The sequence below is a fragment of the Staurois parvus genome, unplaced genomic scaffold, assembly GCF_062004578.1.
Source record: "Staurois parvus isolate SC_StPar_1 unplaced genomic scaffold, SC_StPar_1.0 ptg001066l, whole genome shotgun sequence".
NCBI classification, from domain to species: Eukaryota; Metazoa; Chordata; class Amphibia; order Anura; family Ranidae; genus Staurois; species Staurois parvus.
The window spans coordinates 1511893-1529607 of NW_028318862.1; the positions used below are offsets into that span (position 1 = coordinate 1511893).

The 17715-nt window shown below is 40.3% G+C and overlaps 1 protein-coding gene across 1 annotated transcript; it reads left to right on the forward strand.

Annotated features, from left to right (window-relative positions):
* Positions 1–1609: 1609 nt before the first annotated feature.
* On the forward strand, positions 1610–15497 carry LOC149440593 (uncharacterized). The gene is made up of 4 exons (XM_089658387.1): positions 1610–1808; positions 6622–6832; positions 8837–8892; positions 12158–15497. The coding sequence occupies exons 1-4, from the start codon at positions 1619–1621 to the stop codon at positions 12325–12327; spliced, it is 627 nt and encodes a 208-aa protein (XP_089514513.1). The 5' UTR covers positions 1610–1618; the 3' UTR covers positions 12328–15497.
* Positions 15498–17715: the final 2218 nt, after the last annotated feature.

Consider the following 17715-nt stretch of genomic DNA (forward strand, 5'->3'; position numbering starts at 1 on the left):
CATAAGGGGGATATGATCTCCATGTATAATACATAAGGGGGGATATGATCTCCATGTATAATACATAAGGGGGGATATGATCACCATGTATAATACATAAGGGGGATATGATCTCCATGTATAATACATAAGGAGGGATATGATCTCCATGTATAATACATAAGGGGGGGGATATGATCACCATGTACAAATACATAAGTGGTCTATATAGTGAACTTGGTGTAGAGTTATTCACTTTCAGGTTATTACAGAGGATGGGAACCCTTTATGCCTGAGGGAAAAGAAATGTAACCCCCCATGTACAGAAAGGCTTCTGCACAAGAGCGGTGAAAATGTGGAATAGATTCCCTCAAGAACTAGTTCTGGCCAGCTCAATGATTTGTTTTAGTAAAGACCTACAGTAGATACATTCGTAAATACATCAAATATAACTGGGTACTAACAATTATAGGTAATAACACTAAGGGTAGTTGATCCCCAGAGAATATCCGATTGTCACCTGGGGGATCAGGAAGGATATCTTTCCGCCGCTGGAGCAAATGGTATCATGCTTTATTTGGGATTTTTTTTGCCTTCCTCTGGGTCAACTGTGGGCTGGACCAGGATGAAGGGTGAGCAGGAGGGGTGGCTGCCCTGGGCATTGTGGTATCATGTGAGATCGGGGGGGGGCACCACATGGTGACTGGGGGGAGGGGATTTGTGTTGGGAGGATGAATTTTGAAGGTGGCAGGGGTAAGAATTGTTCTACGAGGGGGAATTTGGGGAGATGTGCTAGGAGTGGTGATTTGGGGGGATTTGTGTTGTGGGGAGGGAAAGGGATTTGTGCTAGGAGGGGAATTTTTATTTTTTTTGGGGGGGAGGATTTGTATTAGTAGGAATGATTGGGGGATATTTGCACTAGGAGGAGAAATTTGGGTAGAGAGGGTGGATATGTGCTAGGATGCGAAATTGGGGAAGGGGAATTTGTTGAGGGAAGGCAGGATTTGGAGTGGGGGTGGTGGTTGGATTTGTGCTCAGAGGTGCAATTTGAGGAGTAGGGGATATTTGCAAGGAGGGGGCAATTTTTTAGGTAGGGGGATTTGTGCTGTGGCATATGGGGAGTGAGAGACTTTGGGCTTGGGGGGGGGGATTTCAGTAGGGGGTGGATATGTACTGGGAGGATGGGGAATTTATGCTTAGAGAGTAAGCATACAGATTATTGCTCAATTTTTTTTTTTGGGGGGGAGGGTGGGATTTTTTCTGAGACATAATGCTCACATATCTTTGGGGGGGGGGTGCAATTTGACATGTTCGCCCTGGGCTTCAATTGACCTTGTCCGCGCACTGACTAAAGGTATAGGAATGTGTATATGGGGCTTTTTAATATTTAACTTTTTTTTTTTCTGTTGGCTGAACTAGATTGACTTTTGTCTTTTGTTCAACGTGCCTAACTGTAAACTATGCAAAAAAGAATTTGTAGTGACATTTAAAAGTAATTTGTGGCATGAGAAAATATATCACGACCAACACAAGGAAGTAGATCTAAATTAATAGTCTTGACTTCTCTTGGTCCTGCCTTTGTCATTTGCATCTCTATACAAGCTGTCTATAAAAGAGGATGAGAAAGAAAAATACCCAGATGCTGATGACCATCCATTCAAGTCACAGAATGTCACTCATAAGATCCTCCGTTCTTCTGCTTCTCTGTGCCATTGTCACATTGGCTAATGCACAGTCTGTCTGCTTAGGGTTAGGTGATGCTACTAAAACCAGCACTAACTATACACTGACCGCCCCAACAAGCGTTACCAATGGCACTGTCTACAAAGGTGAGTGAAATTTTATGGATTTTGCTTTCTTTACATCTTACATTAGCAAATCACATTAATACATTTAAAAAAAAACTACTACGGATGTTGGCAGTTAAAGTGGAACTAAATCTCATTTGAGGACCACAAACTGAAAACACTATTAATTTATTAATTTTTAATAATAAAAGTAAAATTCACCATTTATCCATGTCTCTGTTATTTATCTTGTTGAGAAATCACTTGGAAAGCATCCCTCTAGCATTTCTAGCCAAGTCCATTTTGAGTAAGGGTAGATGATTCATGTAGTATTTACTTCCTGGAATCCTTCTGCCTTTGACCCAGGCATGCAGGCAGGAGGGTGTGCTTAGGTGATAAAGCCACTCTCCAGCTGAAAGAAAAAAAGAAGACTCCTGGGATGTATGAGATCATTTTGAGCTAGGCCAGAAACTAGGAAGCAACTGAAGAAATGTTAAAAATAAAAGTTTAAAACTGGTAATTATAATATACCTTCCTATTAATTTGCTAATGTTGGCAGCATGAGGTTTCAACGTAGTTAATGTTGATTGAGGGAGTTTAGTTCCACATTAAAGAAAACCTGTACTGAAATAAGTGTAATGGGGTTGATTTACTAAAACTGAAGAGTGCAAAATCTGGTGTAGCTCTGCAAAGAAACCAATCAGCTTCCAGGTTTTTTTTTGTCGAAGCTTAATTAAACAAGCTAAAGTTAGAAGCTGATTGGCTACCATACACAGCTGCACCAGATTTTGCACTCTTCAGTTTTAGTAAATCAACCCCAATGACTGCCATTGGTGATATTCCCCTAAAAATGTCAGTTGTTTGGCTGTGTCTGCCTAAGTAACGGGTCACTAGTCTGGATTACTTACAAAGTCAGAACAAACCCTGCATACCTGGTGTTGGTCAGTGATCAAACTTTTAAAGCCATTGTATCTCCATGGCAGCCATAATACGCATTGTTTGAGAGAAATCAATAATAGCACTTGTATATTTTCTTTTACTATAGGTTTCATTTAAAGCTTTGAAAATAACATTGTGTCTGAACTTTTCTGATATTGATTTAAAAGGTTGCACAGATAATGCCTATGTTCATTTTGTTAGACGGTGAGGAGTGATGCAATGAACTGTTTACTTTTTTTTTCAACTTTATATATAGTGCACAAAATTAAGTCAGCCATAAATGAAGCGATTTTCTTTCACTCTCAAATAGAAAATCAGTTGATTCCCCCATCAACACAGTCAGCGTTAATAGGGGAATCCCTCCTGTGGAGCCATTGTGTTCCTCCGGCAGGGGGTGACGGGGGAGATGCCCTCTCACAGTGATTACTGCTAGTGGCTATAATAGCCATTAGTAATAATCGCTTGTAAAATTCAACAGGCTGGTTGAACCAAAGAAGATCGATCAAGCCATGTATGGGCAGGCTGAATGTTCCCAAGTTGATCGATTCAACTTGGGTACATTCAGCCTGCCCATACGTGGTTTGAATCTCAGCCAGTCCCTCCTGAACTGGCCCAGATTCAAACTGTCTATGGCTGGCTACACACTGCATCCAAATCCCCGCTGCAGCTCGCAGATAATGCCTGGTGTTAATTTTTTTAGGCAGTGAGGGGTGATGCAATGAACTGTTTACTTTTTTATTAACTTTATATATAGTGCAAAAATGTAAGCCAGCCATAGATGATGCGATTTTATTTCATACTCAAATAGAAAATCGCTCGATTCCCCCATCAACACAGTCAGTGTTAATGAGGAATTCACTCCTGTGGAGCCATTGTATTCCCCCAGCAAGGGGGGACAGGGGAGCCACTCCCACACAGTGCTTACTTCTAGCAGCTATTAGTAGTAATAATCTCATGTAAAATCCACCAGGCTGGTTGTACCAAAAGTTGATCGACTGATCAACTTAGGTACATTCAGCCTGCCCATACACGGTTCGAATCTCAGCCGTTCCCTCCTGAACTGGCCCAGATTTGAACTGTCTATGACTGGCTATACACTCCATCCAAATCCCCGATTCAGGACAGTGACCTTCGGTGCCATCTGATACACGTTTGTGAATTTTTCACACCATATCACGTGTCACACCAATTTTAAAGGCTAAGATCACCTTTAAAATTAAAAAAAAAAGTACACCTTTTGGCAGGTAAAAAAATGTGCTTTTATAAAAAAATTTTTAGCAGCCTGTAATGATCAGCAGATTAAAGGTGCAATACAGGGCTCCTGCAAACTGTCAGTGTAAGCTATCTGCCCATACAAGGCAAGCAGTTACTGAATGGCAGGATCAACGGGCTATGAGAGCGCTCACCAGCACCCTCACAGTCAATTGAGAACTAGCTGCACAAAGATTTTTTCATTCAACTCACAAGGTAATAAATTCCTCTATCCACAATAAAAGTGGATGGACAAATCTCTTGTTGAAACTATTGTATTCTGACAGCCAGTGCCACCAGGTGTCAAAATACTCAAACAGTGCCTGCCTCTGAATGGATGCAGGTACTGTTTAGCAGACAATTTTCCACCTGGATCCTTTTACATTTTTCATTTGAATGATGTCTGGTAGGACAGTACCAACAGGGCCATTGACTGAGAGAATTTCAGCCATAGTAGTCCAGTAAATGTCCAATAATGTGATCTAAGCAAACGCAAATGTAAAATTGAGTCCTTTAATAAGAAGTGGATGTACAAAAAAATGTGGAAATCTCAAAGCACCAAAATGCCCCTTGAGCTACTTAGCTCCTTTGGTTGCACGTAGGACAGCTGATTGAAATACCAAAAAAAGTACGCTCCCAATGCGCTGTGTAAATGGGGCCAGAAAGTGAAATGAATGTGTATACACGCTCCCCTATGTAATAGGGGAAACCACCTGCGCTTTCCATTCAATTATTATCAAATCAGACAGGCCCTTGCACTACATAGTTATGGTAGATCTAAAGAAATGTGTACAATCAGATTGTACAATGTAGGGCCACCTTAATGAAGGAGTAGAAAAGTGCGTGGAAATAAAAAAGAGGTGGTATAGTAATGGGGGAGGTGTGGTCCACCAAAGAAAAACGCACCCTACTCTGTGGCGCAGTAAGGCAGAGCGTGATGTGATATAAGATTCCTGGAGTATCACATGATGCCACAGGAAATGATGAGCTCAGAATGTATTTTATAAAAATGTTAACCGGGAGGTGTAGATTCAAAGCTGCCATGGACTAGGCAAGTGAGAGAAAAACACATTGGGATGGCTAGGGGCAGAAAAGACATTAGAAAAGGCTTACATTTATTATGAAAAATGAAATTCTGCCTGAAAAGGTGAGCCTTTAAAACAGTGTCTTATATAATAGTCAATCGAAAGGTCTGATATTTTGATTTGAGTCTTGAACGCATATTTGGTGGCTATTAGATTAGAAAAACATATATTATCACAAAATCCAAGCATGCATGCTGCACTATAATGTATGTGAAGAATAAAGGGAAAAAAGAATGTGCACAGATTCAAATAACTCCACAGCATACACTGCATACAGTAGTGTACTTATAGTAGTACAGTAAGTGTTTAAATCCCTGTCATGTTTTTATTACTTATATGATGGAGTAGATGTAAAGAAAAGGTAAAGGATAAGAGTGCTTACAGTATATGTGTATTATTTGTTGCATTGAAGAGAAAATGGTCTTTTTACTGAATGCAACTAGTAATAAAATTATCCTGGACAGAAATCAGTAGACTGGCACTCCTACCCTCTTACCCTTTACCTCTTACCATGACCGGTGGGGGTCTTGGCTGTCTACTATCAATAATTCCCTCCCGTGCATCCGTCCATCAGCCCCATAATGTAACTGGCACTGGATCCTAACGTGCTGCCGCTGCTGCCATGGAGACAGAAACACTTGATCGGCGCTGTCAATAGCAGGGGCAGGGCAGCAAGAAGAAGCTGGGAACCCCCATGGTGGCAGAACTCCAGGGCCCAGTCACAAGTGCAACCTTTGCAATCTTGGTTGTTCTGCCACTGCATTGGACACTTATATGTAGTTCCTTTGGGTTGCTGGTGACACATATCTTGCTTTCTGCCGCATTGGGGAGCCCTACGATGGCAGGAAGGGAGCCAACTGCAGGACATGTGAAAGGGGACCATAATAAAGGGCCCCACAATGGGAGTATAGGTCCCAGGCCCAGAGAGAAGAGCCCCAGACTCAGTTGGAAGACCCCAGCCTCAGAGGAAAGGACCTGGGACCAGAAGAAAGGGCCACGGGACCAATAGAAAAGGCCCAGGGAATGATGGAAAGGGAAGGAGGGTGTCAGGGGGGCCCTTTATGGTTTCTTGCACCAGGGCCCTGTAGGTTCTAATAAAACCTCTGGCTTGCCGCATGATGACTTATCTTGTACTGGGGCTAGGTTTTGAAAGGGTAGACCTCTGAGTCAACTATGTATAATCCCTCCAGTATTCATTCAGATCAGTATTCATTTGCATAGTTAAAATGATTTACAAGTCAGAGAAAATGTTGGAGAAATTATGATGGGGGAGAGCACACAATCCAAAATAGTCAATGAGAGAGAAAAGGACCTAACTCTGATAAGCAGCAATCTTCCCCCAAGAGATGTGATACATGTATAGTAAAAAGGCAGGGCGGAAATTAGAAAAGGCTATTAAAACTGAAATTGGAATTTGCACAAATCTTCCAGATACACATGTATGATCAAATATGTGTGACGGGTCCACATCTGACATCGGAGCCTGGCTGGTGACAAAATCAAATACGGTGATCTGTTGCATATATTATAACAAATATCTAAATCTGACTAAGAATGTTTTCTTTGTGCTTCATCCACAGTAAACTTTACAATGGCTAACAGCACAAGTGGCAGTGTGCACATACAAGTTTTAGCAAACAATACCCCTGTGGGCACCTGGTCAGTAAAACCAACTGGATTTGATGATTGTACTGGAGGAGGCATTTGGGGCAATTTTACAGCTAGCAACACCTCGTTTATAGCAAATTGGACATCACCAGCAACGCTAAACGCTACTTCTGTTATATTTAAGTAAGTTATCTATATTAATTGTGGAGTTTCCTACAAAGAATACAGTTTGTATAGTTCATAAGTCATACTATAGTGAGCTCCATTCGGATGTGCTCGCTACACTTTGCACATTAATATTGATCCATTTAGAGGTACTTTTCTACTGTCATGTTGTGGCAGCCTGGCTATGCGCATTGCTAGTTCATGTTGAAGATGTCAGAGAGGAGGTTCATACAAAACTTCAAAGAACTTCCCAAATGTTAGTTTTAGCAAAACCCTATTTACATAGTTACATAGTTAATCTGCTTGAAAAAAGACAAAAGTCCATTCAGTTCAACCAACTTAATTAAATTAATTAACTTTATTAAATTTAACCAATATAATTCCTTTGTAATATGCAAAGAAAACTCCTTCATCCATCCATGTCTCTATGCTTTATTTTGTTGAGAAATCACTGTGAAAAACTTCCACGCAGCATTTCTAGCTGTGGCCATCTTGAGAAAGGGCAGATGATTCATGTAGCATTTACTTCTCAGAATCCATCTGCCCTAATCTCAGGCATGCAGGCAGGAGGATGTGCTTAGCTGAGAAAGCCTCTGCTTCCCTCCTGAAGTCTTCTGGGATGTATCAAATCATTTTCCTAGGAAGTAACTAAAGACAGGTACAAAAAAGAAAAAAAAACACAAAACGCTTGAAGCAAGTAAGTATAATATACCTTCCTATTTACTAATGCTAGCAATATAAGGATAAAAAATAGTCAATGTTGACTGAGAGAGTGAAGTTCCACTTTAAAAAAAAACTGCTCTATCGAGCCTAAAAAGAAATTCTGGAAAGATGATACAGCAAATAATTTTAATATAGGTTGAAGGTTTAGTAACATGAGAGAATATAACTGCACCATTTTACTGAAACAATGGACAATGTTGGTATTGTAGGTCACATGTAGGATGGCTACCCAATAGTGGTCCCTTTCTTTGATGAACTAGATCCTGATATCCTTGCATAGGCAATTAAGTGTAGCGCTACCCCCGTAGGAGCCGCTGATTGAGATGGGCCCTCTGTTCATTGCCTCAATCTTTTCCAACAAAACCTCCTTATGACAGAGGGGCAATTATTTGACATGTTTTTCTGCTGCCTATTGTTGGGTCCCTTTAAGAGCATTGGTGCACAAAGCAATAGCACATAGCAAAAGTCCCAGCTAACCTGCATGCAGTATAGGTACAGTATAGGTATAGTATAGTCTTGGTACAGGTGCTAGATAACTGTGGTTCAGATGCGGTAAAGGTTTGGCATAATGAATTATAGGGTTGGTATAGGTGCAGCCTAGGTTTGTAATAACTGTATAGATGTGCGATGTGTATAATAACAGTATAGATGCGCGGTATGGATGGGGAACACTTTGGATGCCCTGCTCTCAGTGGCTCAGTTCCTGCAAGCAGTATCAGCAATGGACAATTAGCCCTCTTACCAGTCCACAGGATACTGCAGTGACCTCTCAGTGTAGAAGGGGGGATCCTCGTCTCTCCCTCTAAAGCCTTCAGTGATCAGCTGTGGGAAGCAGAGGGTGAGTGGATGCTCCAGTCTCCCTGTGGCAGTGATGCGGACAGTGCTGCACTGCCTCCTGGTGTCTTCACTTGCAGTCTCAGGCTCGGGTCTTCACTAGTGTGGTCTCCAGACAGCTTGGCATTAGGGGGATTAAATATATGCGGCTTTGGTGCACACTACATTACCGCACAAGTGATTTGCTGTGAACAAAGGGATGCAACATATAAAATATAGACAATATACCTCCCTCAAAAAACCTAGCAGGAACTAAAACAAAAAGGTTCTTATGCCCCCACTTAGCCCTGTACAAGTTTGAACTTTCTCACAAAAATATTACCTTGCACATGGATCTAGCGGGCTCTTGTTGTGAGGAAGCGAGGAAAAAGTAATAGTAAATCAGAGGAAACTGCACTTTTTTCTTACTGAGTAATTGTAATTTGGCTTTACTGACTGTTCCAATAACATATTTTTATCCTTCAGAGCTTCAATCAATGACACATATGGAGCATTTGCAGCAAACCAAACTGCGTCATTTGGTAAGTTTCTTCTATTAGTTATCCACAATTATATTTGAGGGAATATAAGGTGTTAAAAAGGCTTCGGTAGCAAAGAACAATCCCTGGATTGATGAATATGTGGGATCATGGTGGAAAGATCATTTACCATATGTCCTTAGCTTTCAATATTAAAAACCCTCCCAGGTTCTGACCCAGGACCTGAGAACAAGGGGATAGGGGCTGCTCTGTGCAAAACCAATGCACACAGTAGGTAAGTATAACATGTTTGATATTTAAAAAAAAAAGCCTTAAATATCACTTTAGCAAATTTTATGCAGAATTTAACTTCACAGGACAGCTTTACAAAAACACTGGGCCTGTCATGCCTACAGTGAGGGGTGAGGAAAAACCATCCAATTGGGAGTTTCTGAGTGCATAGGGCAAGATTTGCCAAAACTCACTCAGAATCTGGTGCAGCTGTGCATGGTAGCCAATCAGCTTCTTACTTCAGCTGGTTCAGTTGAGCTTTGCCAATAAAACCTGGAAGCTGATTGGTTTCTATGCAGAGCTGCACCAGATTTTCTGCAATTTTACTAAATGACCCCCATAGTCGGCTTTGTGCTTGAGTGAAGCCCCATACATCTTGAACCCTCACATATATGAGGTTGACCTTAGTAGGGTTGGCCAAAAGCAGGTCCCAGGTTGGAAATTTCACTAGTACCATAAAAGAATGTGCTCAACTGGACAACTCATGGAAAAAACCTGCAGTTCTATCACACCTTCCTGATAGGTGTATTAGTTTGAAAATGTAAGCAAGAAATGGAATGAGTTATGTGACTGCAATCCAAATAATTGAATTAAAGAGGAACTAAACCTTTCTAGTCTTTACAGCCAAGGATGGTGCCATCTTAGTCTCTGATCTGCAGTTGCCATGGTGTTGCACATGTGATCAGCCATGACACCGGCCAGAGGCGGACTGACAACTCATGGGGCCCCCAGGCAATAGGGGATCATGGGGCCCCTGTGTCCTTGCCCACACTCAATAAAGCCTATGAAAAAGGTACCAGGGGCATCTCATGGGGCCCCCTACTGACCCCGGGCCTTCGGGCAGTGCCCGAGTTTCCAAATGGTCAGTCCGCCCCTGACACCGGCCATTTGTGGGATTGAATGTTTAGTTGAGAGCTGACATAAGCACACTGACAGCTACAACCAGAGGCATACCTTGAATCTAACTGTTTTGGGAACCATATAACCCCTTGCCCTCCACAGGATTTCCCCCCTGACCAGGCCATTTTTTGCGTTACGGAGCTGCGTTACTTTAACTGACAATTGCGCGGTCATGTAACGCTGAACTCAAATGAAATTTGCGTCCTTTTTCCCATAAATAGAGCTTTCTTTTGGTGGTATTTGATCACCTGTGCCTGTTTTATTTTTTGTGCTATCAAAAAAAAAAAGACCGACAATTTTGAGAAAAAACAATACTTTTGACTTTTTGTTATTAAACCTGTCCAGTAAAAAAAATTAAAAATCAAATTTCGTCATAAATTTTGACCAAAATGTATTCTGCTACATGTCTTTGGTAAAAAAAATCCCAATACGTATAAATTGTCTTACGTGAAAATTCTAGCGTTCACAAAAAGCGGTAATGGCTGCAAACAGCGACTTATAGTGGGATTGCGGTGGGAATTCTGACACTGTGGGGGACTGACTTGGTGTCACTGACATCCCCAGTAACACCAATACAGTGATCAGTGCTAATAAAAAGCACTGACACTGATCGCCCCACATGTTAACCCCTTCCTACCCAGTGCCATTAGTACAAAGTAATAACTGTGTGCTGTTTTAGATTGTGTCCTGTGTCCACTTTTGATAAAAAACAATACTTTTGTCTTTTTGCTATTAAACACGTCCAGTAAAAAAATTAAAAAATCTAATTTTGTCATAAATTTTGACCAAAATGTATTCTTCTACATGTCTTTGGTAAAAGAAAATCCCAATACGTGTAAATTAATTGTCTTACGTTAAAGTTACAGCATTTAAAAATGGTGGTATACATACTGGGATTTTATTTAATTTTTACAAGTAATGGTGGCGAACAGTGACTTATAGTTGGACTGCTGGACTGTGGTGGGGATTCTGACACTGGGGGGAACTGACTTGGTGTCACTGACATCCCCAGTGACACCAATACAATGATTAGTGCTAATAAAAATCACTGACACTGTGCTAATGGCACTGGGCAGGAAGAGGTTAACATGTGGGGTGATCAAAGGGTTAACAGTGTGCCGTTTTACATTGTGTCCTTCACTGTAAGCACACTGCTTTGCATGGCTGTGCTATACACAGCCATACAAAGCAGTGTACAGGAACTGATAGGGGAAAGAACTGTATTGTTTACAAATAGTTCTCCCCCCCATAGGAGATGCTTGGCAAACACTGGGCGCCAGCGAGTAATCACTGGCTGGTACCTGGTTTTTGAATGGCAGTGCGGGTAGGGTGTGCACACGCCTCGCACACGCCCCCTACCTGAAACTGTAAAATGACATATATATATATACATGATTTTGTGCACCCGTGCCGCCCTGTAGCACTATTTCTGCTATAGGGAGAACAGGAAATGGTTTAATCAATGGGGTCAGTTTGGCTTTAATGCCCCATACACACAATGAGAATATCAGATGAATTTTTGCATGTTGGTCTCATATCAAAAATGAAGAGAGTGCTACAGTTAAGAAAATTCACATACAACAGAATACAACTTCAGAGGTGATGTAATGTATTGTATTTTTTCATTTCCGAGCATGCGCGGTCTTGATCACTGGATTTTTTTCAGACGAATACTGTACTGATTAAATGAAAATCGTTCCGTCTGTTATCGTACGAGAAACATTTTTGTGCTTGTCCCTTTAGATATTGTAGCATGAACTATTGTATTCAGCTGTAGAAAGCTATGTTCTAACTAATCAGATTACCATGCGATCCTTCCAAAAGCCATTTTTCTCATCTGATTTTCTGATCGTGTGTACTAGGCATAATTATTTTTTATGCTGAAATGTACAATTTTTAAATATTAAAAAGAATAAATAGTGCAGCGCTTAAAATAGATAGTCTATTTTAAGCGCTGCACTATTTATTCTTTTTGTTATTTAATGCTTGTTTTGGTACCTTGAGTGCTTAGCAGCTGTTTGGATAGCGATCACTTGTTTCCATTGATTTTCTATAATTTGTAAATATTACTTAAACAAAAGTAAATCATTATAACGCATGAAGTAACTTCACTTTTTCTCGGTTTCTCCTGCTTTAGCAATTACTAACGCCACGACTACAGCGACCACAGCGACTACAGCGACCACAACAGCCACTACCAAGATTGCTGCAACAAGTGGAGGACCTGCAAATCATCCAGCATCTATGTTTTTCACGTTGGTGGAAACACTCTTCTTCCTTGTGATCACCGGCAAATTTCTGTTATAAGTTAGAACTGAAAACAAATCCATGATTTTTAGACTATATCCACATGGGCAAACTGAGCTTTACAATCCAAACCACATGAAAGTCCCTGCCTTTTAAGTTGTCCAGCATCTCTACACATGTAACATTTGTGTAACATGCATACAGGTACACAGTGTTAATGAAGCCCTTTGGTTGCTAGGGAACAAGCAGCAATTTCTGCCTGGCATCCTATGTTGCTAGGATGCAAACGGCTATTGCTGCATGATTCTTTGCTAGGACGCTGCTCTTGTACATCAATAGAGTACAATTGAGCTGTATGCATGTACACAAATGTTTGTATGCGTAAAGCATAATATACCGTGGATGAAGATTTTTCTACTTTGATTTTACGGATCTGAACGCAGCGCACGTTTATTGATCTTGATACATGCATGCATGGAGCCATAACAAACCAAACATCTGTGTTCAGATCCATAAAGAAAAAAGAAAAACTGTATTGGGGGGGGGTTTCTTGGGTTCTCTTGTGGACATGTACCATGAGCTCTTACTGATAAATTAAATATTGTATATATTCCCAATTTACCTAAAGAGAGAGCCTGATGTCCCTCTATGTCCAAGAACATCTAGATTTATATTGTGTTGATGAAACAAAGGTGAAATCCAATAGTTAGTAAAAATGAAGCCTTGGAATTCCTTCCAACTTGTCAAGGGATTCTGTCTTTTATACAGGTGTTGCAATACATCTGGTCACCCTGTCCTAGCAACGTCTTGCACCAATCTAAATCTAAAGTTCCTGAGAAACCATCTCTTCCTCTCCTTGAACCTGTTGTGAAGTATTCCTAATGTTTATCTCCAAGGACAACAAAAATCTTCCCTTGCACTATCTTCATTTATGTCTGGGAACCGGAAATAAAAACAGTTGTAATTACCTGATCCCCTGCATCCTCCAGTCCTTTGAAGGCCTTATGGCCACTGAAATGTATGGGAGAAGATGCTGTGGATGCTGGTCTTACAGTTTGGAGGGAGCCTGCAGGAACGGGGGGAATATGGTCAGAAAAAGTGCTTTTTCTGGTATCCTAGTATAAACAAGCATATAACCTTGGCACTGAAGGGGCATCCCCACTGCAAGGGAGGATTCTACTTCTCCCCAAATTCCAGCTAACTCTGACCACAAAATACAAAAGGCATGGAGCGCACTGACATAGAATAGCAATAAACTTCAATGGAGTTACAGTGCTTGTAAAGCCTTAAGTTTTTTTTTTTAACTTAAATGCATTTAGGTAAAAAAAAAACTCGCGTGTCTGGGATCCCCTCCAGCCCACCCCTCCCTTTTTACTTACCTGAGCCCCATCATGATACAGCGCTGTGCATGAGATCAGCGTGTCTCTTTGCTCTGTCGCTCCTCACAGGGCAGATCCATAGCAGCGTTTGTCATTGGCTCCCGCTGCTATCAATCATAATATGTGATGAGGGAGTGGGGGGCAGGGCTGTGCCCTGCTGTCTCTGTCTATAGACATAGGCAGAGGGGCTCAGAAGTGAGCCAGCAGCAGTGCCCCAATAGGAAACAGCTGGATGAAAAGGAGGAGCCAAGAGCACCGGTGAGGGACTTGAGAAGAAGAGAATCGGGGTCGCTCAATGAAAAACCATTACAAAGAGCAGGTAAGTATGACAAGTTTGTTATTTTAATTAAAAAAAAAACAGAAAAAAGGCTAATCAAATGTATTCATAAGTATAAAAACATTCAATTGCCTATCTGTGGTCTAGAGGAAGGGATCCCAATGGTCTTTCAGATTTTATTCCAGCTGAAATGTGTCTTGGATTGTATTAGCACATCCAAGAGTTCACAAGCTTTCCTGAGTTGCTTTTTAATCTTGTTAATTCTATATGTAGATCTGTTTTATGGATAAAAAAAGGGGCATCCAAGAGGTGCTGAGACTTTGAATCTGTGCAGGAAAGCTGATTGCTGGATTAGGATTCCTGGCCAGCAGTGCCTGCGTCAGCTTTTTTTTTTTGTTTTAAATCACATCAGACAGTAAAGCTTTTAGTTTGAGTCCACTCAAAGTTCTCCTTTTTAACTGTTGCCCTGATGAAGGGGGAGTTCCTTCGACCCCTGAAACATATTGGCTGTCTTTTAACACAATATCAATTAATGAATTTGTACTGTTTTTTATTCGGCTCTCCTTCCATATATGCCTGTTTTATGGATAAGGCATTTTATTTTTGCTACAGCCTCTGAAATGTTCAAATAAAAGACCTTGGTGTCTTTATAGAGGACTTCAATATTTACTTGATTCTTTATACCATATGGCAATAGCTATATATTTTTTTTATTAACTAGTGGGAAGCTGGATTTTTTTTCCAGTTATGAACACTGTAAGATTTTACATAAAATATTTAAAAAAATATATAATAAACCTTGTTTTTTTAACTTTTTAGAAACCTGCTTTTATTGCTTATGCGCAATTTTTAATGTACCACAAAACTAACTTTAAAACTGAACTCCAGGCAAACATCAAAACATCAGTTATTACAACAATTATGAAAATCATTTTAAATGCAACTAAAATAAACTAAAGTACATGATTTTGACTTGGTATCAGCCTCTTATAATCCCCTGCACAACAGCACTCAGACTGGAAGTGGGAGGGGTATGTACTAAGAGGAAATCAGTTGAGCTGCAATGCATTTGAGCTGACAAGAAACATTCAAACAAGAGGAGAGCAGAGTGCATTAAGAGATATTACTGCTGTGCCTTCATTGCCCAATCACAGGCTGGGGGCAGGCAGTAGACTACGTTGTATTGCTTAACTGCAGCAGGCAAAAGTAAGGTCACTATCCTGCCACTGTTGTTTGGTATGGCTAAGTATATCTCAGAACAGGAGAGACAAAGATAACAATCCTTTTACAGGAAAAATTGCCCTAACTAATGTATTTGTACAGTACATTAAGCTGTTTGCTCGGCGTTCACATGAAATACAAGTTGACTTCATGTTAAAATACTGTTCATGCTGTGTAAAGAATTTATCATGAACATCATTACTATAACATGTAACAACTCTATTGTTTAAAAGTTATTGTGCATTTGTAAAGGGAAATAAGTGTATAAAAACGTATAATATTCTGTAACTTATTATTTTGATTTAAAAAACTGTTCTTTCAGTTTTAATAAAACACATCTGTGTGTATTTAAACTTTTTTTTTTGGTTTCTATTACAAAGTTAACATTTTATGGGGCAAACCTCTGTGCCCCTGCTGACACATCAGAAGAAAATCTTACTCAATGAACAACCATTAAAATGGAAATGTCTGCCTCATTCTCCCTTATCAACCTCATAAGCTGAAGAAGTAGCTAAAGTAATTTGGCCAGAACATCTTCCCATCTGGTATTGACACAAATGTCAAATTAGATATATATTTTGGGTTGCTTTACTAAAACTGGAGAGTGCAAAGTCTGGTGCAGCTCTTCATAGAAACCAATCAGCTTCCAGGATTTATTGTCAAAACTTAATTGAACAAGCTGAAGTTAGAAGCTGATTGGCTACCATACACAGCTGCACCAGATTTTGCACTTTCCAGTATTAGTAAATCAACCCCATTATGTTTTGGACTTCAACAAGGCAGTTCAAGGGGGTTTCATGTATTGATGGAAAACATAAAAAACAACTTTGAATGTTTTTTTTAATGTTGGTGTTGTTGTGCCCTATTCATTTGTGCTTTAAATTAACTAGTAAACATGTTCTGGAATGGGCAATATGTGAGATATTACAATGCTGAAAAAGTCTTTTTAGCAAAGATGTGCAGTAGAGGATTTTGGATAGTATGACAGCATGTAATACCTGATGGAGAGAGGTGTGGAGGGTATGAGGAGTGAGCAGTATGAGTAAGAGAGATGTTTGGAAGAAATAATGATGGGAAGTATATAAAAGAGAGGACTGTGAATATATATATATATATATATATATATATATATATATATATATATATCAGTGCTTTTACCATGGCTCTGCTCCCCTTCCCCATCCATTCACCTAATCACATATTTTAACTTTTGTAACGTTCTATGAAAGCCTTCTGCACAGAATCACATTTTGTTTAATTTTCAAGAAAAGACACAATCCTGTCTCAATGAGATGGGACTATTAAAGTAGAACCTGTGTTCTGGATCCATCTTGGTTACCTCTAATTCTTGGCATACTATACCTGGGGGGTTGCTGTGGATGCTCCAATTCATAGCTGAATGTCAATGCTGATGACTTGGATCTTTCAGTTCAATTGTTCAATCTTCTGTATATATTTTCAAATGTGTGCAAACTAAACCCCTTGCTTTAATGTGAACTGTTAGACAAGGTTTATTTGGTTTGTTGCAGGCAGACTGGTAAGTGGGCTGGGGGAGTTTTCTTTATTGTTTTTGGAAATGTATTGCTCTTCCATGTGCTATTTGTTGCAAAGACCAGTTATATGTTGAGGTGGTTGGCATTTGTTTGTACTGTTGGTGAATTGGTGAGGGGAAGCATTGCATACCTTCACTGCCATTGTGCTATTTCTGGATTAAAGTGCTTTTAGCTGCAAAGGCCAGTTATAGGTTGGGGCACTTGCTATTTGTTTGCCCTATGAAAGTGAGCGTATAAGTAAGAGAGACGTTCAGAGGATTTATTGGTGGTAAGTATATGAAGGAGAGGACTGTGAATGTTATGATGGCAGGCAGTATGTGAAGAAGAGGGATGTGTGAGCATAGTGTCCCCAGTGATGATCAGTTCCGGGAACATGCATCAGTGCTTTTATCCTGACCTACCCCCCCCCCCTTCTCCATCTATTCATTTAATCACATATTTTACCTTGTGTAAGTTAAGCTTGAGCCAACTTCGTTAACTTTAATTCTAGGCATACTATGCCCGGGGGGTGGTTGCTGTGGATGCTCAAACTGAAGAAGAGCAACCAAACTGATAAGAGGCATGGAGGAGCTCAGCTATGAGGAAAGATTAGAGGAACTGAATTTATTCTCTCTTGAGAAGAGGAGATTAAGGCTACATGCACACCAGTCTAGCCCGGCTGCGGGAAAACACAAAACATGTCAAAATGTACCTTTCCTGAACGTGATTCTTCAGAAGAAGGAGGTTTAACCTCACCAAAAATGGCAGCGTCTAAACTCTGCTAAAAGCTTATCTGTACATGGACACATAGGCTTTTATGGAGTTGAGTTTAGGAGCTTTGGCAAAAAAACCCCAAAAGCTTCTAAACTTAAGTTATGGAGCAGCCAGGGTACATGAAGCCTAAGGCTTCATGTACACTGCTGCTCCTAAACGCGATTTGAGGAACGTTTGGTGTTTCTTTGCCAAAGCCTCTGAATTCAACTTAATAAAAGCCACTGAGATGTATTTACTAAAGCTGGTTCACTTCAATCTCGTTCAC